The following is a 27,897-nucleotide window of genomic DNA, read 5'->3' on the forward strand; positions in this document are numbered from 1 at the left end:
TGATCTCCAAGAGGGAATTTCTTGGGACGGTGGGCTACTGCAGGCTGTGGATGCTACCTTCACGGAGATGGCACAACCTCTCTACGAACTGGCTAAGGGAGGACTCACTATGGTAGAGTGTGGACAGCTGAGGCAGAAGGAGCATTTCGGGAATTACAAAGAGCCTTACTGTGTGCCCCAGCATTGGTCATCCCAGATGTTACCAAGCCCTTCCACTTGTATGTGAAGGCAGGGCTGACTAAAGAAGTTTTGACTCAGACTCTAGGGTATGGTGAAGGCCAGTGGTCTATCTTAGCAAGAAACTAGATCCAGTAGCAGCTGGGTTCCCCCTTTGCTTCTGCATAATTGCTGCCATGGCCCTCCTAGTCAAGGATGCATGCAAATTGACTCTGGGTCAAAATCTCATATTGACCACCACCCACGTTATCAAGGGCCTTCTCCGGACTCCACCAGACCGATGGATGACGAACGCCCAAGTAACGGGGTAGCAGGCCCTTCTCCTCAATGGACCAAAAGTGGCCTTCCGACCCCCAGCAGTGCTAAATCCAGCCACACTGCTGCCAGAAGAGCTAGCTGACCATCCACATGATTGTGGGGAGGTCTTAACCCAAGTCACAGGAATAAGGCCGGATCTCAGAGACATTCCCCTCCCAGATGCCGAGATGACTCTGTTCACAGATGGGAGCAGCTACATAGTCAATGGAAAGAGGTATGCAGGGGCCGCGGTGGTTTCTCCTGGGCAGAGACTCTGGATGTCAGCCCTGCCACATAGGATCTCGGTGGAAAAGCAAAGCTGATTGCATTCACCAAGGCACTACAGATGGCCGAGGCCACAGGCACTAACTGGAAACTACAGTGTGCCTACTGGCCCCAGAGCTCTGAGCAAGGAGAATGAACCAGACTCTCGAAAAGACCTTGACAAAGTTAATTCTGGAGGCTGGCGGTGGATAGAAAATCTCCTTCATTTTACTCTCAGGGCACGATGTAATAAACAAGGTGACCCCATTTAAAATAATGTTTGGGAGCTCTGTCCTAGGTTACAGGAGGTTGCCCTAGCAGAAATGACTGATCAGTCTATACCCCAGTCACTGCAGGCATTACAGTCTGTCTTAAAAAGAAGGGATCCAAACTGCCTATACTGGAACAGAGACGGTGGAACCACATCCTTACCAACCCGGGGACTTGGTTTGGATACGTCGCTATCAAGTGGGGAATTTGGAGCCTCGTTGGAAGGGACCATTTACTGTTATCCTAACCACCCCCACAGCAGTAAAAGTGGAAGGCATCAGGGCCTGGGTTCATGCGGGTCATGTCAAACGAGCTGAGAGTAAGGATGCCCTCCAGAAATGGGAAATGCAGCCAAAAGACCCTGCTGACCATAGACTAAGACTAAAGAAACTGTGAGTGTATTGTTGCTATACTAAAGAAAATTGGGGCGATAAAATGTTAGTCTTATATATTCAATATAAGGTAGAACCATCTGAAAAGTCAAGGATTTGACTAATCTCCAAAGAAAAGGGGGGAATGTAAGGGTGGGGCAGACTGAGTGGAGTCATCCAATCAGTAGGCCGTATGTATATCCGCTGGGAAGGTTGAAATTCAATTGGCCACCTGTGTAGGGGCGGGGCTCAACCACCCCCATAAAGGTTGCTCTGCCAGGCTGCCAAGGGGGGCTCCTGCAGGAGAGCCGCGGGCTCCTGCAGGAGGGCCGCGGGCTCCTGCAGGAGAGCCGGGGCTCCTGCAGGAGGGCCGGGGGGCTGCTGCAGGAGAGCAGCGGCTGCTACAGGAGGGATGAAGTCCGCGGAGAGCGGTGAAGTCGGCGGAGAGCGGTGAAGTCGGCGGAGAGCGGTGAAGTCGGCGGAGAGCGGTGAAGTGGAGCGGAGAGCGGTGGAAGTCGCAGAACAGCAGGGGAGTCAACGGTGTATAGAAGAGCTGTAACAGCTCTTGTAAGAGCTATAACCGCGTTTGGCGGCCCAGCCTCCAGCCTCCGGGGGCGGCCCCGAGCGCCGCCGCCTGCACCCTCCGGCGGCGGCCCCGAGCGCCGCCGCCTGCAGCCTCCGGCGGCGGCCCCGAGCGCCGCCGCCTGCAGCCTCCGGCGGCGGCCCCGAGCGCCGCCGCCTGCAGCCTCCGGCGGCGGCCCCGAGCGCCGCCGCCTGCAGCCTCCGGCGGCGGCCCCGAGCGCCGCCGCCTGCACCCTCCGGCGGCGGCCCCGAGCGCCGCCGCCTGCAGCCTCCGGCGGCGGCCCCGAGCGCCGCCGCCTGCAGCCTCCGGCGGCGGCCCCGAGCGCCGCCGCCTGCAGCCTCCGGCGGCGGCCCCGAGCGCCGCCGCCTGCAGCTTCCAGCCTCCGGCGGCGAGCACCGCCGCCTGCAGCTTCCAGCCTCCGGCCCCGAGCACCGCCGCCTGCAGCTTCCAGTCTCCGGCGGCGGCCCCGAGCACCGTCGCCTGCAGCTTCCAGCCTCCGGCGGCGAGCACCGCCGCCTGCAGCTTCCAGCCTCCGGCGGCGGCCCCCAGCACCGCCGCCTGCAGCTTCCAGCCTCTGGGCGGCGGCCCCGAGCCCCGCCGCCTGCAGCTTCCAGCCTCCGGCGGCGGCCCCCAGCACCGCCGCCTGCAGCTTCCAGCCTCCGGCGGCGGCCCCGAGCCATCGCCTGCAGCCTGCAGCCTCCGGCGGCCCAGCAGTCCAGTCGTCTGCGGTCCAATTGCCAGCGGTCCCTCGACGCCTGCGGTCCTGAGACATCTGCGGTCCCTCGACGCCTGCGGTCCTGAGACATCTGCGGTCCCTCGACGCCTGCGGTCCTGAGACATCTGCGGTCCAGTTGTCAGCGTTCCCTCGACGCCTGCGGTCCTGAGACATCTGCGGTCCAATTGCCAGCGGTCCCTCGACGCCTGCGGTCCTGAGACATCTGCGGTCCAGTTGCCAGCGGTCCCTCGACGCCTGCGGTCCTGAGACATCTGCGGTCCAGTTGCCAGCGGTCCCTCGACGCCTGCGGTCCTGATGCCTACAGACCCTAGAGGCCAGCAGTCGGTCCTGACACCTGCAGCCCCTAGATGCCAGCAGTCTGGAGGCGTAAGCAACCCTGAGATGCCAATGGCCCCTAGACACCAGCAGCCTCCCTGCAAAATGCCTCGCCACCCCGTACCACAAGTGGCCTTGTCCGCAGTGGTGGCTTCCTCTGGGTGGAAGCCTGGTCAGAGTAGCATCGTGGGGAGCAGAGTCTGTGTCATCTGGGTTGTCCTCCTTGTCATTGTTGCTTCTTCGTCATTGGGAGTGGCCTCATCCAGGAAATGGTCTTGTCCAGAACAGCCTCTTCTTGGGAGCGGCCTTGTCCGGGGAGAAACTTCATTGAGCAGTGGCCTTGTCTTGGGAGTGGCCTCTTCTTGGGAACGGCTCCAATCATGGAGCGGCCTCATCTGTGGAGCAGCAACGTCATCTAGAGCAGCCTCGTCCAGAGTGGCCTTCTTGGAAGTGACCTTGTTGGGTTCATCGTCACCGCCTTTTCGTAAGAGGTAGCTCTGACCGGTAGTTTGATTCCTGATGCTTGGCGCGAAATAAAGTTTTGCTTGACTTTCGCTTTGTATCAGTCTCGTTCCTTTGATCACGGACCCTAACAGTTCTACTGACTGAGCCAGCTCAGTGTATCATGTTATTCAAGCCCCCCTTGCCAACAGATACCTAGCTCTCCCGACTCCCTGTTCCTGTGGGAACAGACCCATTTGGAGCCTTCCAGGTTGGCACCGCCAGGGCCGAGCCCCCGTGGGTGAGTCAGCCGGTCGCACTCACTGGCATCGGATTCTTGGCAGTTGGAACACCTAAGATGATTTTTGTCTTTTGACTGAGGTGAAACACATGTAACAGAAAATTCGCCCTCTTAAAATGAGCAGTTCCGCGGCATTTGGCGCATAAAAGTTGTGCAAACGTCACAGTCTGGAGTTCTAGAACATTTCCATCACCCTAAAAGGGAACCCCTGTCCCCACGAAGCAGCTGCTCCCAGCCCTCCTGACCCTCAGGCCCGGGCAGTGACTGATTTACTTTCTATGGATTTACCCGTTCTAGACATTTCTTAGCAATGAAATCAGACAGTATGTGACTTTTTTTTTGGGGGGGGTAATATTTTATTTATTTGAGAGGGAGAGAGAGAAAACACAAGTTGGGGGTGCCGGGAGAGGGACAAGTGGACTCCCCACCATGCAGGAAGCCAGATGCGGGGCTTAATCCCAGGACCCCAGGATCATGACCTGAGTCAAAGGCAGGCGCCGAACCGACTGAGCCACCCAGGCGCCCCAATATGGGACCTTTTGTGTCTTGGCTTCCTTTGCTCAGCATGTTTTCTAGGTTCATCCACACGGTAGTCTGCCAGAGCTTTGCTCCTTCTTATGGCCGAGTCCTACGTGGCTGCACGGATGGACCACGATTTGCTCGCCCATGGACCACGCGCTCTCAAGTGTTTGACCCGTGATTATGTGCAGACTGAGTGCAAGAACGGCTAAGGATGGAGGCCGTAGGGGACACAGCGGCCCAGGCTGGCAGGGCCAGGAACCAGTGGGGAGTGTGGGTGAGGAGGGACGTGGGCAGTGACAGAGGGAGGGCAGGGCGAGCACATGCGGAGGACAGTGCACCAGCGGCCGGTGGCAGGGGACAGCAGGCTGCTGTCCTCTGTGGGCTTCCTGCCCCCAGGGGCTCGGGGCCAGGGCTGACGGGCTCCCTGACCTCAGGCTGCCTGCAGAGGCAGAAGCCCTCAGGGTGGGCCGGGAGCCCAGGAGGGGCCGCGCCCCAGACAAACACCCAGGCCACTGCCCACCTTGCTTCTTTTGGCGCTGAGTACTCTCCGCCAGCAACCCCAGTGCGGATTCTCACGGGGACTGGCCGGGACTAGGTCTGTTGGGCTGCGGTCAGCACCAGCAAGGGGAGCGGGTACCTCCCCCGCCGACCTGGGCACCAAGGGCAAGGGAGTCTCGGCCGCACCCGGAGGCCTGCAGGCTCATGCAGCAGGTGGTGCGAGACGCAGCCAGGTGGGCGGCTTTGGGAGGCCGAGTGACCCTCCGCAGACCCACACGGCCCCATGCTCCGTGTCGCGCTCTGCTGTGGCCATTTTAACGTTCTCAGTACATTTTTTAAACTTTATTTTATTTTTAAAGATTTTATTTATTTATTTGACAGACAGAGATCACAAGCAGGTAGAGAGGCAGGCAGAGAGAGAGAGAGGAGGAAGCAGGCTCCCTGCTGAGCAGAGAGCCCGATGTGGGACTCGATCCCAGGACCCTGAGATCATGACCTGAGCCGAAGGCAGAGGCTTAACCCTCTGAGCCACCCAGGCGCCCCTTAAACTTTATTTTTAATCGTGGTAAAATTCGGATGACATGAGATTTGCCATCGTAACCATTAGGCGTCCAGTTCAGTGACATGAGGCGCACTCACACTGTCCTGCCGTCATCCCCACCTCCTGTTTCCAGAACCTTCCATTTCCCCAAACAGAGACTCCGTCCCCACGAAGCACGGACTCCCCAGCCCCTGACCCAGCCCCGGCTCCCACCCTCTCCTCTTCAGTCTGTGTGGACGGGACTCCCCCGGGGCCCTCCTGGGAGTGGGGTCCTGCGGGACGGGTCCTTCTGGGTCCGGCTCCTCTCGCTGAGCCCCGTGTCCTCGGGGTCCCTCCACACCACGGCAGGGGTCGGGATATCCTCCCTTTTTAAGGCTGCGTATATTCCAACGTATGGACCACATTTTATCTGAAATATTTTCTTCTTTTTTAAGAACACGGGGCCGGAACTCGCGACCCTGAGATCAAGAGTCGGATACTCCACCGACTGAGCCAGCCAGGCGCCCCTGGTCTGAAATTTCTGCACAAAGCCCGTTTTCATTCTGCACTGCGCCTCACAAATCGTGTAGCCGTCCTGCCAGCCACTGTCACATGGAATCCAGCAAAAGAAACCCTTCCAGGCAGCAGGAAGCACGCTCAGTCTCCTTCCCGAAACACACGGAGGGGAGCTCAGTCTCCTGGGGCACGCAGCGGACCCCCATCGCACTGCTTTGGGGGAGCTCGGAGATGACCTGCTGACAAACCTTGGAGAAGGCCAGGTATGGGCTGAATTGTGTCGCCTGAAAAATACGTGTTGGCGTCCTAACCCGGAGGACCTCCGCATGTGACCTTATTTGGAGACGGGGTCTTCAAGGAGGTGGTCAAGTTGAAAGCTGAGGTCAGTAGGGTGGGCCCTGACCCAATGGACTGAGGTCATAGAAAGGGGCAGTTTGGACAGATGGACACGCAGAGACGGGAGCCGGCCGTGTGACCGGGTGACATGTCTACAAGCCCAGGAATGTCCCCCTGCCTCTGAGACTCACGCCAGCCTGCAGGATGTCGCCAGGGGTGGCTGGGAGGGCCCTGACTTCTCCTTCCCTCTGTCCCCTGCCGACCCCGTCCTCACCGACAAGCTGCCACACCTTCCAGTCTGATTCCTGGCTTTTTCAGGGATATAACCTGCGTCGGGCAGGGGGGGGATTAAAAGGACCCGAACAAGGGGGAAAGAGAGGGAAGAAAACGGGGTGCTTTACACACAACCTCTTTAAATTCCAACATTTAAGATGGCATCTTCATGTGGCTGAAAGGTTTAAAAATAACTTACCAAACACATCTTTTTCCTTGGGTCACAAAAACAGATGAGTGGAATGTTTTAAGATGTTTTAAAAATGATCAGAAAAGATCATAATAAATCTGGACGCCCTTTTGCCGAAGCACATTTAAGGCTCGTGCTTCTGCGCCTCTGTGGGTCCGGGCCCCAGACGCCTCCACGGTGGGCGTCTTCCACCGCCAACCGGGTCTCTTGGGACGGCCCCCTCGGCCGTCAGCGGTCCGTGCGGGACTCCGACACCCCCGCCTTGCACACATCCCTTGCCAAGAGTCCCTTTACTTGCTCACTTCCATTTTTCACCTGGAACCGCTGTGCTGCGGGCCTGTCCCCCGTGAGCTCACCCACCGCGGATGCCCTGTGGGGACTCGCAGTGGACCTGCCTCCTCCAGGCCCAACGCTGGTGGCGAGGAGGCAGGGGAGGGACGGAGGTACCAGTCCCCCTTCGCCGCGGGGGTGGCCTCAGCCCTGGAGGCCTCCGGCCCTCTTGCCGGGGAGACCTGCGAACCCGGGAGACACACGCGCCGTGCTGGCCCCGCCCTGGCTCCACCTGCCCCGGAGCGTCTGCCCCTGAGCCTCCAGTTCAAGCACGTGTGACCCTCCTCGGGAGTCCTGTGGCCCCGGGTTCGGCAGCCCGGCCATCGGAGGGGCCCCTGTGGGAAGTTGCCAGTTGCCACGAGTTCCGTGTGTCCACTCGGACTGTCCCCGTCACGCCGTCCACATCTGGTGACGACCCCCACCGTGGTTCCCCTGGGACGTGGCAATTTTGTTTACGAGGACGAAGAACGCTTGCGTCCGCTTGTAGAGAACTGGCTTTAGCGGGGGCCGCACGTCCTCCTGTCCTGGACTCCGGGGTCTTTCCTGTGCGGCCCCTGGTGGCTCTGGAGCTCCTGGCCCGGCACAGACTGTATCTGATCGCGTCTGTGACACTCTCACAAAACTAAGAGGCAAGTGAAACCTGGAATGCGCTATACCAGACTGGGTAAAAAGGAAAAAACCAAAAAACAAAAAGCAAAGCACCGAATGCCGTCTCCTCTCCGACCGGCCGAGCTTCATTTGCACCATCTGTAAAATGGGCACCTGCACAGCACTCGAACTGACCTCTCCCTCACAGGGATGAGCCCGCGAAGGGCTGCCAAGCACTCGGCAAAGCGAGCGGCACGACTGGTCGCCAGCAGCAGCCACGCCTGCCTGTCCCCGTCTTCCAGCCACCGCCCACTCTTCTCTGGGCCGCCGGCCCCACGCGGCCACCCGCCTGGCTCTCGGCTCGCCCGCACGGGCTGGGGGTCTTCAGGCTGGTCCTTTCCGACCACTGCCAGGCCCCAGCACGTGGAGGAAAGCAGGCGTTCGCTGGGGACAAGTGCTCCCAAGCCAGCTTTCTCTGTGGTGCAGGACGGCCGTGGGGCTTCCCAGAGCTGGGGGCTGGAAAGCCCAGGGCTCTGCCAGGGGTCAGAGGCTCTAAGCCCCCGGCCACCACCATCCTTCTCGAGCCCCAGAGGGTAAGGGTCAGTTCACGGTGCCCCCACGGGCCGCTCTCTCATGTCACGACTTGGATCTTATTAAACACAAACCAGTTTCCCAGATGACAGTGGTGCCTGTGATTTTCTCCCTTCTCTCCTGGAAATCCTTTCAAATCGGGCTAAGATATTACTGAGGTTAAACAAAAAAACAAAATTCAGAGATAAAGGGAGGCAGGTCCTCGAAAGCGTAACCTTGAGCAGAAAAACGGAAGCAGCTCGGGAGACCATCTGGTGAAAAGAGCTCCCCGCCCCCAACCACCTTGCACACGGGGCTGTCTCTCGGGCCTCAACATTCTGGGGTGAGGGGGAATCGGCAGCCATCAGGTGGAGATGGGGGGCTGGTAGGCTTCGTTGAAGCCCACTTCTGGCCTCCCCAGGGGCGCTGGTTAGACATGCAGACTCTGGTTCACCCCGGACCTGCCGACACCGAGTCTGCTTCTAAACGAGGCTCCTGGAGGAGGGGGACCGCGCTCTGGTCCAGGAAGCCCTGCTGTCTAACACACGGAGAAGGACTGACACCCAGATCCTTTTTCCTCCTTGATGCCTAGGACTACCGGCACCCGAGAGGCTGCCCAGGGGTCCCAGGGGCCCCAGGAGCCCCGGCTGGAGGCCCCAAGCTGGCCCTGGGTCTGAGGACCCGAGCGACCCCCTCAGAGCCCCTTCTTGCTGGAATGCCAACCTGCTTCCCCAGGAGGCACCAGACTGACCCTCTCTACAGGGAACCCATGGGACCGTTTAGCCACATCTGGAAACGAGGGAGATGGGTGGGTGTTACGGACCCCTGTGCTCCGTTGTGCCTCCACGTGAGAACTCACTCTCTCATCACCAAAGGAGATTAGCATCAGAAGATACTCAGTATGGCCACGGCCACGGGGCTCTGGTGTGGGGAGCAGATGGAGAGGCAACGCCCAGGGGCAACGCAGGAAGCCCACAAACCTCTCAGAGAACCTCTGGAGAAGAGAGGCCTCTGGGTCTCCCAGGGGAGGGGGCTGGCTTGTGTGGACGTCCAGATGAGGGGCACATCTGGGCAGAGGCAGTGGGTGGGGGTGGGAGGGGGCCTCCCCCTCTACACCCCGGGACTGGGCTGTCCCAGTGCACTCTGTGGCTGGGCACACAGGGGACAGGCGGGCAGAAGGCAGCTGTCGCTCACCTAGCCAGGAGGGAGTCACCTGCGGCCCTGGGCGGCGCTGTGCTCAGCGGGGCTGCTTATAGTCACACACCATGAGCCCTACACCCCCACATCTCGATGAGCCCACTTCATTTATTACCAAAATATCACACAATTCCAGTCAAGAGTTAACATACAGCATTGAACACAAACCTGATCCCTGTGGAAAGATCTAAGTATTTGGACAATTGAGTCATTTGGAACCGTAAGTAACACCCCAAACCCATATCACTCCGTACTCCAAAAATACGCTTTGAGAGCTTTGGAAACTGAATTAAAATGTCTACACAGCTATGAACAATTGTTTAATAAAACTTTTTCATGTTTCCATTACATGTAAATATATCAATTTGGCATCTCTATAAAAACTCTGAAAATGGTGCAAAAGTTTCATTCTCTTTGAGAAAGCCATTGACAAAAAATATTCACACTTCACTAAAATTTTGAAAAATGGTCTTCTTTCAAAGCTTCTTTATTAATCTGAAATCTTCTGGATTATCAAAATCTAGGTTTGCTTTTTTCCTCCTAAAACACTAAAGAACATTTATTCACAAGGATAAAAAGGCAAATGGGGAGATGGAAAACTGAGAAGGGCTTTTTTTTTTTTTTTCCCTGAAAATAATAAAAAAAGAGCTAGTTACATAAGCATCCTCCAAAGAACACAATGGGATTCATTTTATTGTTGACTTTTGGACAGCAGTGTCAGACTTTATTGAAAACAAACCCATGTAAAAACAAAGTTAAAATGAAAAATGGTACCTGAAAAATAAATTATTTTATATAAAACAAATCAATAACTTAAAACACACTAATATACAAAACTACCCATCTACTGTACAACACGGGAACCAGCTGGTCGAGCGCCCGCCCCCACCCCCCAGAGCAAGTCACTGGAAACGGAACAGTACATGGTAACGAGGTGGCCCCAACCCACGGACAAGGCTTCTCTCCCGGTGGAATGCCACAGAGCCCACTTAGAGCCGCTGCTCGAGCCGTCGCTTAGCCTAACTTAGGTCCCTGCGGTGACATACAAATAATTGTTTTTTTTAATGACCAAGCAGAAAAGTGGAAACTAGGTCACCAAAAGGCTGTGGGAAAATATACGATACAATCATTAGAAGTCAGAGGCAAATCAAAAGGTTTGGAAGCGTGCACCCTGCCGGAGGTCTGGGGTTCGGGTTCTACTGCTACGGTCAGCGCGGGCCAATCGTCAGCGCCGCCAACAGAAAGCACCGGCGACGTGGGCCGGGGGCCGGGCCTGGGAATCTGATGGACAGCAGGAGGTGCTTCCTGAGGAGCTGCCTCAGGTCGCAGAGGTGCCAGAGGTCCTGGGAAGGTGGCAGAGATTTCAGGGGGAGGGCTCGGGGAGGGCGGTGGCTGGGGAACAGAGACCTTTGGCAGCTTATTCTTACTCTCTCATCCAACCCAGGAAGGCTGCAGAAAGCACAGAGAAATAAAACCAGGCTGAATCGGATGTGAAACGGAACAGCTGGGCGATGTTAACTTTGATTTTCAAGGCCGACAGCAGACTTGGGGTCGGTCAACGGCCCCAGTTTGGAGGCAAACCAGGACGAGTTATTGCCAGTAACCGTCTACAGATTCATCCCCTGGTCTGACCCAGCAGGGGCCACAGCCACCCGCCCCCCGCCCCCCTCCCCGCGCCCCAGCTGCCGGCTCAGAAAGCACCAGCTCCCTACAGCAGCTTGGGTCTGGCCCTGGACACTGGGTTTCCGGCATGAACACCAAGTGCAGACTCTCACAGGTTAAGGCAGCTGCCCTTGGCAAGGGAAGGACTCACCTTCAGGGAACAAAGAAGGCAGAGCCTGCCCAGCACCATCTGCCCACAGGCTAAGAAAGCCCGTCTCGCAGCTATTCCGGCAAGATGGTGGCGGGGGTGGGGGGTAGGGGGTGTCCCAGTCACAGGACGTGCGACCAGAGGCACAGCTAGCGCAGAAAACCACAGCTTGGCGTATTACCATGGAAAACTAAAGAAGGGCAGAGCCAAGGCGTAGAAAGTGACTAATAATTCAACCGGAACCAGGTTCAGAAATTTAGAGCTTCTTAGCAAACGACTATCAGGGGAAGTTACGCCAAAAGAAAATTCAGTCAAAGCCTCTTTGGTATTTATGTACCAAACCAAACTTTCGATAAATTAACATTATCTACTCTTTAATTCTTTTTTTTTTTCATCAAAATTCCCAAATAAAAGGAGAGCACTCATTTTGCGAAATACAAATATGATTGACCTATGTAAAAAACTTTTAAAAAACAGTTTTCTTTTGGATCGTGACTTTTAAAAAACGGGATCTTCCTTTTTGCAAACAAGCCTGGAGAAGAGAAAATGAACCTTTTGGACACAGGGCCAGCACCTGATACATCACCGGGAGCGACAGTTGCTTTTCAGGGTTAAGTAGCACAGCAAGAGGGAAAGCCTTCTACACACCTGCGGACTCGCGCTCCCACAGAAACGCACTGGGGTTTTGGCGAGAAGGCTGTTCAGAGTGGAGCCCGGAGAAACGAGGATTTGACTGAACTCAGAAAGCTCAGGCAACTTTCAAAGGCTCTTCTCCTCAACGCGAGCATCAGAGTAATCAGGAGGGGAGGGGAGGGGCGGCGGGGCTGGCTCTGGGCCCACCATCGTTTCACGGCTTAGGCTTCCAACAGAATCCGAGGAAGACATGGAACACTAGTGAGGGCGGGCAGGAATGTGTGTCGAGGAAGAGACCTAAGGGTCGCTTTCAGAACTGGGAATCTCATCTTCACTGAGAAGACGCTGGCCCAAGCGAGCACAAGCTGAAAGGCATATTCTTCCAGGAAAACATCCTGGTCTGCGGTGAGGAGGGCTCTGGGGCGGACAGAGCAGGGGAGCACCCTCTCCTGTGTCAAAAGCAGGCAAACGGGCCTTGGCTCTGGGTTCCAGGAGGCGGCACGTAAGCTGGCTTTGACTCAGTATCTGGAAACTTCCGCTGGAGGCGGGGGGTGGGGGGTGGGTGGGTCCTCCATGGCACATGGCCAACTCATGAGAAGGCCTCCAGGTATGAACTTGGCCCCTTCTGTGGGAACACAGCACAACATCTCAAGTCGGGGAGGATAATGCAAGCAGTTGGCAGCCCCTCGGCGAAGTCTGAGGGATACGGGGCTGGGACAGGCAGCCTCAAGTGGTCCGGGGGCTTCTCAGAACACTGACCTGCTCTGGAGAAGGCTGTGCCCACTTTTCTTTTTTCTTTTTCCACTTAAATAAATAAATAAATAGGTAGGTAGGTAGATAAATAGAGATAAATAATACCACAATTGCATGATATTGATCAACTAAAACTGCCTATTGTTATGTGTTTTAGTCTTACGTCAAGGCTAAAAACTGCTGGTACTAAGTTCTCCTGTTTTCGATTCTCTCTAAACACTAGATATTTGTCAAAGTCACATCACACTCCTGAGGAGTTGCCTAGAGGTCCGGCCCTGCTACTTCTCAGGCTCTCTCTCGGACTCTCCCTACTGGCTCCCCCGTTTTAAAAAACGGTGTCTGTGACCGCACACACCTACGTCACAGACCTGTAAATGCTTTGTCTCGAGGCAAGTCTTTGTTTCTTAAGATCTTTTACAAATCCTCCCTGAATGCTGGCCGTCTGGACCTTACCTAGCCAAAAAGAAAGAAAAGGTAAAATAAAAAACAAAACAAAATTCGAGCAAAACAAAATCAAATTTAATGGTCTTAAATGCAAAAGTAAAAACAAACAAAAAACACAAAAAAGCAAAAGAAAATTAACAGAACAGAACAACCCAAAATGTCAAGGCAGTTATGGAGAGAACTTGGGAGGGTTAATCTTTAAAACTACAAATCAAAGGTTTTTTTTTTTGTTTTTTTTTGTTTTTTTTTTTGTTAATAGATAACTGGCAAGAAGTAAGTACTTTTCTGCTGAGTGTTCATACGAAAGCAAAGTTTCAAAACAAAATCCGACTAAAATAGAAACAAGTCTAGCGCTCACGAGAAGGGATGCGAGAAATACAATGCTCAAATGTTTCTGTGTTCTTAAAGTCTAGAGCGATCTTAGGCATTCGAGCTGTGTGAACTGCTCTTGGAAAGTGGAGAAATGACCGGGAACACCAGTGCCCGGTGTGCGGGGCACCACGCATGCAATGTGTGCACAGAAATCCGGGATGTCAGAGGAGCAGCCCGTCTTCAGGCGCGCCTGGAGTTAGGTCTGACTCTGGAATATACTGGAGTTTCCCTGAAACTCTTTGGTCCGTTCCCACTGGCGCCTGGGCTTACGAAACCCGTGCGTGTCCTTCTCTGGAGGGCCCGGCGCGGCCCGGCGTGTGGCCCACCCCCTCCCCGGTGGCAGCCCCCGGCGGACGGCCCGCTGCAGAGCCCCGGGGCTGAGTGAGCAGGAGGTGGCAATGGCACCTGCTGGGGAAAGCAATTTCCTGTCAACCAAAGCAGAAATCGCTTAAAATGTTGAAGCGGTTGAGAAAACGCACACTCAGCATCTGTCTAACGTCTTTAGTTGGAAAACTAAAACTAAAAGGTCATGTCTTTTTTTTTTCTTTTTTTTTTTTTTTTTTATATCCAGTTTGTGGAGACACCGAATGAAACGAGTGTTAGACAGTCTTAGAAGTTAAAGCATGCTTCAGGGTCACCACCGTCCCGAGGGACTGGTTAGTCAATGCAGTCTACTTAGATTTCTGTTTAATATATATTTTAAAGGAAATAACTTAAGAAACTTAAATTGGTCTAACATTGTGGGATTTCAAACATTTGAACATGTCGGTTGCATCCCGGAGTATAAAAACCTTTTCACTTCTCATTTAGACTAAGACAAACACTTGTGAAAATTGGCGCAAAATGAGTTGTACACTAACAAAAAAGTTTCAACTTCTTCACTCTGAATTATCTATTCCGTACAAAAAAAAAAGCATGAGCGAGTTATTTGTGGGACTTGTTGGTTTTGAAGGAAACCTGTAAGATTTTGTCCCCCAGGCGGTAGCCGTTCAGACTCGCTATGGCCATGGCGGCTTCTTCATAGTTTGTCATGGTCACAAAGCCAAAGCCTTTGCACTTGTTGGTGTTGAAGTCGCGAATCACTTTCACATTGGTGACTGCCCCAAAGGGGCCAAACATCTGCCAGAGGATCCCCTCATCGGCGTCCTGCCCGAGGTTGTAGATGAAGATGCACCAGCCCGAAGACGCGTTGCCCGGGACATTGACACCAGAAAGCCCACTCATGTGATCTACACCCATAGGGGAGAACCTAGCAAACAGAGAGCACAGCATGCAGGTCAAGGTCACGCGGGCTGGTGTGCGACACAGGGGCAGGGGCACAGCGGGCAAGGCGGGCACACCCCCATGGGTCACGAACGGGAAGTTGGTATCGGGGGGCACTGCTCCCCGCTCTGCAGAGAGCTGGCCCCAAGGAGAGACACTTGCCACCTGCAGAGCGTCAGAGCCTCAACCAGCTCCCCTTGGAGTGACGGCCTGTCAGTGACCAGCCGCTCCCTTCAGCCCTACCATCGCTGGGGCGGGGGTTGGGGGGTGGGTAGGTCCTGTTTAGTCATTCCCGGCCTTCCCTTGTTTTAAAGGATGGAAGCTTCTCCACGTCCTCCTAGGTGCTGTCATACCCGCAGATCTCCCGAGAGGAAAACTCCCTCTTTACACCCTATGCCTATGTGTATGTTTGGCCGGTGGGAGCAGGGGATTTTTTTCTTCCTTCCCCCACCACCTAAATTCTGTACCTGCCCTCATCTTGACCACCCTGGCAGCGGGGTGCCAGGGGAGCACAACCCTTGAAGGGCCAATGCAGGGCACAGGGAATTCCTTCCCATGGCTCCAGGCCACCTTCCGCTGCGGGTTCACAGCATCCCAGGAGGGCCAGGAGCCCAACTGATGGCCGTGAACTAGAAGTCCACCCAGCTGGACCAACACCCTGGGACCCTTTCCAAAGCAATGCTTTCAACTGCATACACGATAAGCCTTCTACAAGCATGTGGCCACTACAACAGGATAAAGGAGATGATAAAACTGTTGCTGAAGCCATATGGCCTTGAAGGTTTCAGAAAAATGGACTCTGGGTCGGTTTAAGAACACCCAAGTGTGACACAGCATCTGTGGGGTCACGCCGTGCAGGAAGTTACGGCCTGCTCTGAGACAGAATCGGGCTTTGGGCTGTGGTGCTGGCCCAGGGGGAGCAGGAGCTTTCAAGGACCACTCAACAGATCAATCTTATGACAGACACGAGACTGGGGTGATGGGCTCCCCGGGAACGGCCTGCTTATCTAGAGATTTTTTCCGATGCGGGTTTGGAAGAATCAAGATACAGGACTGGCCGTGCCTCTGAATCTGCAAAAGTACTTGTGAACAGCTCACACCGGGATGTCTAAGTTGGTTAAAATGACTCAGGTGGCTTGTTAATGGACTTGACTCTGCCTGAACAGTGATCCCAATGTCACTGAAGCGGAGGTAGGAACAAGCACCCTTGTTATCTGTGGGATAGTAAGCCACGGTGGTTTTCAATGAAAACTGGAAAGTCGTTTAAACTTTTAATGGACCCTCATTCCCCCCAACCCCCGGTTTTGTGGGAAATCAAATATGGGCCCGAGTTATGCCGGTTAACCGGAACCTCATGTACCTATTGTACTGAAAGTAACCTGAAGTCTTACTTCATAGGTTCTCAGTCCTACTAATCAGCATTAATTGGTTCTTCTCTGGCTCACTGGAGCTGGTTTCTTTCATCCTGACCACCATGAAACCCACCTTTCCATTCTTTTCTGATGATACAAAGGAGAGCTGAACCTTCCTTTATTTGGGGGCTTTTCCTGCTGTGAGAACGGACTGTGAACTCTCCGTTCCGCTGGCCTCTCTTCCTCTTACTTGCTGAGTCTGTCTTCCGGTGGCATGTGTTCCCTCCTGCCTCCCCGGCCACCCTCGCTGCCCTCTGGCTCTTCTCGCTGTGAACCTCTCTGGTTGTAGGGATCCCCATCCTGCCTGGCCAGCAGTTTCGGCTGCTCTGGCCCCCTTCCTTTGCTGTTGCTCGTTCCTGCTACCAGAGCCCCTCCCCCTCCTGCACCCATCCCTGGCTGCCCGGGGAGCCGGAACCCGCTACACGTGGCTGTCCACGCATCCCACCTGATTGGACTGTGTTCCTGACCTTCAAAAATGGATGGAGCTCACTTCCGCCCCAAGACACTTCCCCTGCTTTTGTTCTTGAACTAGAAAAGCCAGCGATGGAAGGCCCACTCTGGAACCTGAGCCAAGCCGAGAACTCTGCATTACCAGGTGTCAAAATCAGTGCCTCCCCAAATGGCCTCTGCGCCGACGAGCAAGGTTGTACCCAACCTCACCGATCTACACAAAGATGGGAAACCTGCAAAGTCGCAGAAAAAGGTCCCTAACCTGCCCGAGATAAACCCTCACGCTGCTGCTGGCCCGGCCGTCAGGACTGCCGCTCCTTAAGAAGCAAACACACCCGACTTGCAAGCCCAAGCTGCTGACTCTCACTGTCTGTCCTACCAGATCCTGGCGACTGGTCACTTTCAATCTGGAAAGATGAAGGGATGTCGGAACACCATTCGCCTCTGGGACGGGGCTTCTCCCCAGCGAAGCCCTGGGGCGGTGGATGAGCGAGGGCTCCCCGCAGGCCCGGGAGCAGGGCAGCTCTCCCCTCTGCACGCCTGGGGCTGCGTGTTCCCACTTGTACACTCCCGGCCCCACTCGGGGCACCAGACCCCATACCCGGGAGTGCCCTGCACTCCCCGCTCCCCAGGCTGGCTGGAGAAGGAACCCAGGAGACTTGGATGGAAACCTTCTGCACAGACACCTTGCAGTGGGGGCGGGGGCGTGGGGACGGGCCAGGGCTCCGACCAGCCTCACGGGCCCCGCGGGCCGCGGGGGGGCAGAGCTGCACCCGTGAGAGCGCCGCCTCCCGACCCACCTGAATCTCTGCGCCTGGTGGTGGACGGGGCCTCCGAACCGTCTGGCGGGCGAGTGGTACAGCTGGGAGAGCAGCGCCACGTTTTTGTTCTGGTTGGGGTTGGCTGCAAACTTCACTGTAATGGGCTCGGAGGAACCTGGGGGTTTATGACCATTGAAACTGGTAATTGCCTCTTCTGCCTCCGACCGTTTGTCAAACCGGATAAACGCAACCCCTCTGGACAAACCTTTTCAACAAACCAACAGAAACGGAGTTAGGAGGGAAAAGGCAATGATTTTTTCAAACTGAAAAGAAAAAAAAAAAATCAAGTCAGTCAGGCTGCTGTGCTTCAAACCGGACGCTATCTTCATGAGGCAAACAAAAATTAAAAACCTATATAGGGAAATGAATGAGTGAACTTTTAAAAAACACAGACTGATAAAAGATGAAGCTTCCGGACTTCCTTCTGAGTTGCAGCAGCAGCTCCGGTCTCTGCCGAACGGTCTCCTGCTCACGGCTCTCTCACTCAAACCTCTTTTTCAGAACAAGCCATGGCGGAAGGGACGCCGCCCGCCATCGCCCCGTCAGCGCCCGGTGCCCACCGGCAGCGCACGGCCAGGCCAAGGAGCAGGCAGGTGGGCAACGGGGTCGGGTCTGAGGGACTCTCCCTGTGCTCCGGCCGGCAGGGCCCGGGAGCAGTCGCCGTGAACAAGGAGTGATGGTCAGTCCCATGGTCCTGCCGGGCCTTTGCAGGCTGTCGCCTTCCCAGCTGGCCCGACAGAGTCCCTGGCGGCTCGGCCTTTTCCGTCATCCCCAGAGGGCATGGAGTCCTAGCGAACAGCCCTTTCCGCCTGCCCTCGGCTCACTCACCTTTTGGATGTTCCATTCTAAGGTCCCACTCCACACCCGTTCTGCTCCTGCGTGGCAAGGCCCAGGACCCCCTGTCCCCAGCCTCCAGCTGCCTGGGGAAGGCACTGTCTCTTGCTACCTAGACTGAGCCTCCTGAAGTCAGCCCGGGGTCCCTGCTGTAACCTAATCTCTCTACAGAGTGAGAATGTGGGCCGGATCCAGGCTGCCTGAGCTCCGAGGCCCAATTATGAAGGCAGTGGCTGCTGTGGCACATGCGTGAAACCTTGCAAACCGGGCAGAAGGGGCTCGGCCACACTCTACCCTGATCCCGCTGCATTCTAGGCCCGGGAGGAGTGGGAACCGTCCCCTGCAGAACTTGACGAACGGGGTGGGGCTGGGGTGAGGGAAGGTGGAGCCGTGAAGAGGACCAGCTCCTTCTCTGGGGAGAAAAAAAGGGGTCAAGTGTGAAGGTCCAAGTGCAGTGGAGACAGGACAGCCAAAGGCCAGTCTGAGTATGACGTCACGGCGGGAGTCATGGATATATTCTGGGGTGGTGGTGGGGGTGACTGTGGGAGACGCCCTATCCCAGACACCCTTGTCTCGACTGCCAGTCATAGCCTGTCTGAAGTCACATTTTCTTCTCCAGAAAAATGCCTTCAGCACACAGTGAATGGCAATTATTAAAGCAGGACAGCCCAGGGCCTTGGGCCACCAGCTAAGTGAGCGCACCAGGTGTCCCCCAGGCAGCTCCCACTTCCCACAGAGCCCCACCAACTGCCGCACGACAGGCACAGGCTGTGGGCCTCCCCTGCTGGCCCAAAGGCCGCAGAGGGGCACAGAGAGACTCAGACATGCCAGGTGGGATGCTGAAGTGACAAGTGCACTGTGAGGCACAGTCACCCACTCTGGGCTTAGAACCCCATGCCTCAGCCGGACTCAGATGCACCATCGTGGGCCCCACCTCAGCAGCCAGACAGCAGCCAAGGACCCTCAGGCCACGGCTTCTTTGTTTACAGCTTTACACACCGCAGACTCTCCGTGGGGAGTCCAATAGCACAAACCCCAGCTCTCCCAACTGGGAAACCCCCCCTCCTGGCACCCCCCAGCACAGCACCCTTGGGGGGGCCACACGGCTGCTCTTAGTGGACTCCCGACTGCCTCCACCTTGGCTCCATGATTGTTGAAATATAAATTTAAAATTCACACAGCCAGGGGTGCCTGGATGGCTCAGTGGGTTAAAGCCTCAGCCTTCGGCTTGGGTCATGATCCCAGGGTCCTGCGATCGAGCCCCGCATCGGGATCTCTGCTTGGCAGGGAGTCTGCCTCCGCCCCCCCCCTCTGCTTCTCTCTCTGCCTGCTTGTGATCTCTGTCTGCCAAATAAATAAAATCTTTAAAAACAAACAAACAAAAAATTCACACAGCCAGAGGCACTGAATTACTGAGAACAAACCCAGCAATTCACACGTGTACCAAGAAAATTCTAGACACTGAGCTTGTTTTCCAATTTCAGTTCAGAAGGAACACCTAAAACCACACACTCAACATACATGGTTTGCATTCACTCTTGAGCAGCACGGACAGTAGCCGTCCTGGCCGGCTCCTGCAGAAAGCCGCCCTCAGGGCTCCCGTTCCCGGCTCTACTCTACGGAGAGGGAGCCTGTTGAGGGACTCTGCCGTTAAGCAGAGAGCAAGCGTGTGTGTGGGTATGGTTTTGCTGCTCGGTTTTGTAAAATGACTTTCAAATGGGAACCGCCCAGGTGAAATGAAGAGAACCCAAGGAAGAGAAGGTCGGCGGTCTGATGCAACATCCACCTAACTAACCAACCTACTGAACGATCTGAGGAACGAACACCTTTCGAAGCCGGCCCTGTGGTTTTTTCCCTTTTATGCTTTCAGAATCAAGGGCAGAGATCACCGAATGGCATGATTTCCAGATGAGTAAACTATAAAGTTCACAATTAAACTGGGTAAGAAGGCAAAAGAGATTTTAAAATGAAGTTCTGTCAACAAAGAAGTTTAAGAGAGCTGCCCCCTGCCGTCCACGCTACGAGGACATCGCAAGGAGGCACGTCGGACACGCAAGCCATCCAGCCACGCTGTTCTCTGCTCCCCGGGATTGCCTGTGGGAGCGTGAAGCTCCCGTGGATGCCACACTGAGCTCATGGCCAAGTCGGGAGCCCTCCGATCCTGGGGCGCCACCCCCCACTGCGACAGCAGCCTTACAGAGGGATGGGAGACCAGAGGCCCCACAAAGGGCTGTGGGCAACGGTCTGCAGAAGTGACCTCTATCGGGGTGGCGGGAGCCCCTGGGAAAGCTAGTGGCCGGGGCGGGGGTGCTCTTGGGGAGAGCCGGCTCTACTCCGGCCATGCTGGGCTGCACGGAGATGAGCAGAGGCACAGCAGGACGTGCGGCAGGAGGAGGACGGCCACGGGAACAGAATGTAGCACGGTCACGCCATCCAGGTCCCCGGGCGGCCCACACAGGTGGGGCTGGGGACAAATACACGTACCCGCCAGCCGACTGGCTGATCTCTCCCAACTGCCACTTGAAGGTTAGTTAGGGGAGCTTCAGGGACCACAGGAAACCATCCTGGTGCAATCAAGGGGGTTGATACTGAGTAGATGGGATCCCTACCCGACCCCAACCCACCCCCACCCCCACCCCAGGGCGAAGGTGCAGAACAGAGGCTGCGGTGTGATCCTGGTCCCTCTAGCAGAGCCTGGCGTCAGAGCAGGTGTCTGCAGCAGGCACGGGGCTGCTCAGAGCTCCTGGGAAACGCCGGCGAGCTGCACCTGCGGGCCACACTCCAGAAGGCCCTCCTCCCCCTCCAGGCCTTGGGGACTCTCGCTGGCCACTCCTGTCCAGGCCAGGCCTCGGCCCAGACAGCGGGGCCAGCATACACAGAGCTGAGCTTCCACAGAGGGGGTGGGGGAGGGAGGGCAGGTGGCAAGGCCACCCACCCCAAAGCACACAGCTCAGGGAGACGCAGGTAAGTGTGTGCACCTCCACGCCCGCCGGCCATGGGCCAGGAAGGCCCAGCTCACCTGCTCCCTGGGATCGGCTCTGCAGCCTCCTGGGGGCGCTGCCAGTCTCTTGGAAGGGAGGTCCCCTCCGAGTTAGAGGAATTCCTGCGACCAAACTACCCAGGGTTTGCTGTAACACCACAGCCAAGAGGATGGCGAACACATTGCGTTGGAAGAACATGAAAACCAAGCGCAGAGCATTGCAACAGCTTCGTGGGGCTCCACGAGCAGAAGTCTTCCTTGCCAGTGTGTCAGCAGTTCCCACTCGTGGTGGGAATAGAACCGAGGAGTCCTAAAGCAGGTGCGGCCCAAGCTCGCTGCTCCCCATGCAGAGCCAGGCCCAGGGCCGGCAACTGACGTCCTGACCCCTGTCTCTAGGCCGCACGGTCAGGGCCGGCACCAGCCTCCCGCACAGGGCTGCTCCCGGGCGCGGGGGTTCCTCAGCGCAGCTGTGCCTCACTGCCTCCTGTGAAGCCCGGAGCCCGAGCTGCTCAGCTCCCGGGCTGAGACGACCTAGGAGGGGCTGGTGAAAGGGCCAGGATGGCCAGGGAGGGGAATTTACCGCCTTAAGCAATCTGAGCTTTGAATGTGCCACCCGAGGGGCAGGGGCATCCAGACCAAAGGGACTGGAGACCGGCTCCTCAGAAGCAGCCACCCTGGGGCTTCGGGCCAGTGAGAGGCGGGGCGTCTGCATCATGCGGGAAGACCATCCCGCACGCACACCGCGCGCCTGCGAGAGCAGCAGCGGCGAACGGCTGACCGGGGGCCTTTCTCACCCACTCACGAGCCAGGCCGGGACATTTGGATGCTTGAGGGAAGGTGCCGGGATCTCTTGGTGTTTTCACCATAACATGCCGGCCGGACACGGGGGCGGCTCTGCTACCACTTTTACCTTCCCAGCCTCGTAAAACAAAAGCCAAGGTCTTCTCGTTTGGAGTCTGTCCTCCCTGGGGGAATAACTATTCTGCCGCTGAAACTCAGACAGCGACCTGTCCTCCTGGAAACTCTCGCCCCCGCTGCAGGAAAACCTCAGCCCGCATCCGGGCCGCCCACTGTACCTGTGGTCTGATCCACAAGGACTCGGGAGTTGATGATTCGCCCGAACCGAGAGAACATGTCCTCCACGTCCTTCTGGGTCATGGTCCGCGGGAGCCCACTGATGTACAGGTTGGCGTCTTTGATGACCTCTGAGCTCGGGCGAGCGTACGACACCTTGAAAACAAAACCACTTTCTGGGGTTAGGGCAGGCGTGTGGCCAAAGCATCGAGGGAGGGGGTTAACTTTTCAGGCGGCAAAGAGCCACCTGTCCCGTGAGAAACCATGCCGACACTTGTCACCTGCGGCGATGCAGGCGAGCAGCTCACCTGGGCCGAGCGGCGAGCCGGACAGCGCCTAGCCTGGACTTTACACCCCACGGCGAGGCAGACATAGTCCGAGTTCTCAAAGCCAAGGGACTGAGGGCCCGCAGCTGGCGGCAGGGGACTGCTCAACCCCTGCTATCTCTCCTCCCACCGTGGCCTCCCCGCTCCGGCAGCGCGCAGGCCAGACACGGGACCCAGAGGGGCCCGGAGGGCAGCGGCTCTGGAGCTGGGTGCCGCCCACCTCCCTGAGGCAAACTTGCCAGTGGCGCCCAGAGGGGACCCAGGGCTGCTGGGGGAACCCGCCGTCCAACACTCGAGTGCTCCATACGAAAGGACTCCACGCTTTTTGGGCCTTCGTTTTTGTAAAACTGAAAAAAGCCAGCAAGAAACTTCCACAGCAGCGTCCATAAAACGGCACGTGTGCGCCCTGGAGCGGGGAGGCTTCCGCGGCCGGCCGGCCTTCGTGCTTTCCCAGCTCAGGGTCAGGGCCACGGCTGTGGCTGGCCAGGAGGAGAGATGGGACTGAGGCCACGGGGGAAGGAGCAACTGCGCCAGGCCCCCTCTGCAAACGGGAGGCCTGAAGGGAAAGGACTCGATCGCACCCAGTGGAGTCAGAACCGAGTCAGGAGGCTGGGAGACGAGGCAGCGGCAGGGAAGGGGGCTCTGGAAGGGTGGGGGGCTCGGACCCGTGCCAAATCACGCGGGAGGGTCACAGAGCTGAGCAGACGAGGAGCCTGAAACCGTAACCCAGGAGAAGACACAAGCTCTTGGGGGTCACCGGGCAGCACAAGGCCACGGACAACAGGTGTCCTCCCCCCACAACGCTCAGGCCTGCCAGGAGGGGCCGAGTGTGGCTCCTCGTGGCAAGCACACAAGTCCCCCTGCATTCCTGCGCTTGCGGACTCCGAACCACGCCATGCCCTAACAGGGGACGACAGGCGCAACGCCTGCCAGCAGACAGGAAGCAGTCCAGTGGGCAATGCAGAAGGAAAGAGAAACTGGGTGCGGTCAGAGCCCGGCTTCCTCCCGCAGAGCCTGGACATCAGAAAAGAGTGGAAGACAAGTAAGTGGCCCTGACTGGAAGCACACCCCGGGACACCAGGTCCCATCAGGGGCAGGCGGCCCCCAAGCAGTAGTGTTGCCCAAGCCGCACGTTCCCCGCCAGCTCCCCCGTGCTGGGTCCAGGCCCGATACCGTGGTTAGGCCTACAATGGAGGAACACTGTGGGCACTCGGTGACGCACCCAAGGCCTGGGGCAGACATGGCATTGTCCCCTGAGATCCAGGCCGCCCTGGCGTGCGGGGACTTCCCCGACACCCTTCTCCACTGAGGCGGTGGCTGGCCAGTCCGCTGGGGCTTGGTCACACTCCTCGACGCTCTCACACATCTGGGCCCAGACGTGGCGGGTCTGCATCAAGCAGCCTGCAGAACCCACCCCGCTCGGGCCTCGCCAGCCGGCTGCCCCATTTCACCAACGGCCCCAGGCAGGGGCGCTGTTTCGGGCACGAAGGCTGAAGGGGGAAGACAGGCCTGCCTGGGCGGGGCCCACAGGCAGTGCCTCTCAGAACCGTCCTGTCTGCTCCTCTGCAGATTTGTCTGGACAGGGCTGCAGCTGGGGTCCGCCCTCGGCTTTCAGTGAAGGACATGGTGGGGAAGAGCATCCCTAGACCGAGAGCCCGGCACTGGCGAAGCAGCGCCGAGGCTGGTAAGGACTGTGACCGTCGCTGATAAAGCACCGGAGCGAAGATGCCGGTTACGGCCAAATGCGCTTCGACGCCTTCCAACAACGGGATCTTCAAGACCACTGCAGCTTTCCTTCCCTTCAACCACCATCAAGTTCAAAGTCAGAGCAGCAGCCAAGGAGACTGCACCAGAGCACCTGGCACCCGGTAGGCATCACAACACGAGATCCACAACCTCTTTCCTAAGCTCTTGGCATCACAGGCTGCTTTGCTGCAAGCAGGTCTTTTCCTGTCACGTTGTCCAGAAACCTTCCTAGGGCTGAACTGCGTCCTCCCTCATAGTCATATGTTGCAATCCCAGTCCCCAGTGCTGCAGAATGTGACCTCACTGGGAAAGAGGATGGTCACGGAGGTCATTCATGATGAAGTCACACTGGCGCAGGGTGGGCTGCAAATCCAGTAACTGTGTCCTCGGAAAAACGGGGGAGAGTGGCCAGAGACGCCCACAGGGAGAACGCCATGTGAAGGTGAAGGGAGACGTCCGGGTGAGGCTTCTGGGAGCCCAGGAACGCCAGGCATGGCTAGTGACCCCCAAGCCAGGGGAGAGCCTGGGACAGATTCTCCCTCACGGCCTCGGAAGGAACCAACCTGGCCACACCTTGATCTCGGACCTACGGCGTCTGGGACCATGAGAACAAGTGTCAGTTGGGTGACGCCCTGAGCCCCACAAACACCATCTGTGGTGCTTTGCTGCGGCAGCCCTGAGGACCGATTCCACTGCTCCGGGGCACCCGGCTGGCCAGGGAGCCGCTCCACCCACAGCCAGTCCCAGCCCCCAGGGATCTTCCTCCCCGGCAGGGACCCCGATCTGACGAAGTCCATGTCTCACTTATTTAATGGTGTACGATACCCTAAGAGGGTGGAACTTTCATGTTTGCTGTGGTATCGCCAGCACCGCGCACGGTCACCCGCGGACCACAAGCAGGCAGGGAGCAGTCGCTGAGCGAGGACCCAGAAGCAGCTGCTGTTCCTGCGAGCGATGCCTGCCTACGCCGCCGTCTCCTGCGCTCTGCTCGCAGCTCGTCAGTCAGACCGTTCCGGGTCCCGGTGGTTACCTCCCGCGCTGCGCAGGGAAGCAGCCTGGCGGTGGTGTTAAGTGCCCCGAGCCACAGCCCTGGTTTCAAACCCTGGCTTTGCCCCTCTCTACCTCTATGACCTTGGGAGACCTATCATTACTCGAAACATCAGCTTCAAGCCTAAATTGGGGATCACCTCTCCCAGGCTGTGGTGAGGATAACAGAGACAAGGTACGGAAGGGCCTGGCCCACGCTCACGGCAGTTGCCTGCGCTGCTGGCACAGGACACAGGGGCAGGGAGACTCCTCACTCCCTACTTGGATCGAGGAATGACATTCGAACCAAAGAGGATGGACTGAACGCTGCTGAGGTCCAGGGCACATCCAGGTGGGCCGCGGGGTGCGGGACCTCAGAGTCTGGGGGGCCTTTGGAAAGATCCAGATTTCGTGGTGAGAGTGGGGCTTCAACCTTGGGGAAAACTTGTAGTTCCCAAAACATGCTGGCCCTTGAGTATCCCCCAGCATGGCCACCCTTGCCTTGTGCCCCACCACAAGTGGCACACTTTAGCCCCTGAAGACACCTCTGCCTAAGTACCCCTTGTCCTCACCCTGGCCTTCTTTACCCCAACTCCTCGTGTCCCAGATCTCAACTCTGACTTTCCTGAGGGAACCTCTCTGCTTCCCAAGCTGCGAGAAGGCCATCCCAGGTACAGTCACGTAGTGGTCTTGGACTTAACATCTTTGTTAACAAGCGGGCTATCTGAGGGCAGCTGTAGGCCATGGAACCCAGCACCAGGCAGAGGACGTGGCCCCTGGAATGTACTGGTTGTGTAACGATGAGTGTTCTGCACCCGAGTAACTGTCTGCTCTCCTGGCATCTGCAAAGATTTTCTAAATGCAGGAGAGAATTCCTAACAGACTGGGAGCTTTGGGCTGAGAATAAACAATCCAGAGCTGGCGGAGAGGAACCAAAGTCACCCGGTGCGTGGAGAGGCCGTGACACGTGATTTCCTTCACCAGCCCCCACAGGGAAAGGCCCCTCTGGGAGTCAGAGCTAGCCATAGGGTTACGTGGGCCGCGCTCCTGTCCTCAGGGAGCACGCGACAGGCCCTACATGTAGGCAGGCCCAGGAAGTCAGCTGAGGAGTGTTTTGTGGGTTTGGGGATGAATAAACCACGGAATAACCCGTATCACGAACAGTTCAGCAGAAGCAACAGATCACCGCCCTCCGAACTGAATGTGCGCGGCCAACAGCCAGGCTCCAAGACTTCCCTAGCAGGAGGGAGCACGGGCTCTCAGGGCCACCCCGAGGTTTGACCTGGGAGGCCCCACGCAGCAACTCTGGGAACCTTTATTGATCATACAAGCACCCCCATGGTCCCGATGCCCTGGGAAGCCTGGGAAGCCGGCCATGGTACAGGTCCCACGAGGGACCTTTCTGGGCACCCACATATCAGTGATCCGAGATGCGGGGCTGAGGTCCAAAGGCTCACACGGGACGGTCTCATTCCCAGTGGCTTCCCGTCGAGGGAGGGAACGCAGGCAAACACGGTTTCTGCCCGGCTGCAGGAAGCCCGGCCGGGGGACTGGCCTGGGGCAGTGCGAGGACAGGTGTCCTCAAGGAGGGCTCGGCAGGAAGTAAAGGTCAGGAACACATGCAGTTAGTCCCAGACTGGGTCTGGAGCTGCCGAGGATCGCAGGAGCCTGCAAACAGACACTTGGGGATGGGGAGGGGGAGGAGGCGGGGCTCCGGGCTGAGACGAGGAGGGGGTGGTAAGTGAGAGGAGCCTAGAACACGAAGCCGTCCTGTGAGGCCTGGAAGACTTGCCAACTCGTCCCAGAAAGCCCCCGCAGCCCCTGAACGGGGAGCGACTGTGGTGCCGTCCTGCCGGAGGGCCCCCTGGCTGCGCTGCACGGCTGCCCGCTTTGCTCAAGCCACCGGTCAACGGGACGCCACCCCACAGACCGTCCCCCACCCTGCCCCTCTCCCACACGTGACTTTCAGATCTACGGGATGTCGTTTGAACCTTTGCGTGCACGTGCTCGGACACGCAGCAGGGGCTCCGTAAACAGCGGCAGAGCAGGTGACGGGCCCGGCCGTCATGGGGAGGAAGGGGGACGTCGGCCGGGAGGGGGATGCCGCACAAACGCTCGTCCAGCACCGCCTGGGCCCAGGGCGGGGGATGACCGCCCTCAGTTTAGTGCCCTTCCCGTGACAGTCCCTTTGCTCGTTGAGCTGAGGCGGCTGAGTGGCAGCAGCACGGGGCGGGGGACGCACTGGACAGGCACCACTCCAGCCCTGAGCAGACGCCCCCAGAGCAGCAGCGCCATGGGCAGCGGTCCCCTCATCAGCGACGATGAAGTAATAAGGGGGAGATCCCTCATCCGGGGGAGGCAAGGGGAGGCCGCTCCCCCAGGCTGGGCCGAGGTGGCAGCGGCAGCGCTTTACCTTAATGGTCTTTGACTGGAGCCGCAGGCCATTCAGCGTGTTGATCGCTCTCTCCGCGTCCTTGGCGGTCACGTAGTTCACAAAGCCATAGCCGAGGCTGTGCCCTGTGTGGGAGAACACGCGCACAATGGTCAACAGCCGAGAGCCAGGGCGGTGACCAGGGCGACGGCTGACGGGGCTCGGGAGGAGGAGGTTGCCAAGAGCCACGGCCTCTGGGAAATGGGCTCAGAGACCGGTGGTCACGA

General features: G+C 57.4%; 1 protein-coding gene across 1 annotated transcript in view; it reads right to left on the bottom strand.

Moving 5' to 3' along the window:
• Positions 1-9,383: 9,383 nt before the first annotated feature.
• ELAVL1 (ELAV like RNA binding protein 1) overlaps positions 9,384-27,897 on the bottom strand; it is a 40,289-nt gene continuing 21,775 nt past the window's right edge. The window contains exons 3-6 of the mRNA XM_044254361.1: positions 27,653-27,756; positions 22,144-22,297; positions 17,233-17,458; positions 9,384-14,556 (exon numbers count right to left, since the gene is read on the bottom strand). Of these exons, the coding sequence (XP_044110296.1) occupies positions 14,232-14,556; positions 17,233-17,458; positions 22,144-22,297; positions 27,653-27,756 (809 nt within the window). The 3' untranslated portion in view covers positions 9,384-14,231. The remainder of the gene's footprint in view (positions 14,557-17,232; positions 17,459-22,143; positions 22,298-27,652; positions 27,757-27,897) is intronic.

The sequence above is a fragment of the Neovison vison genome, chromosome 6, assembly GCF_020171115.1.
Source record: "Neovison vison isolate M4711 chromosome 6, ASM_NN_V1, whole genome shotgun sequence".
NCBI lineage: Eukaryota > Metazoa > Chordata > Mammalia > Carnivora > Mustelidae > Neogale > Neogale vison.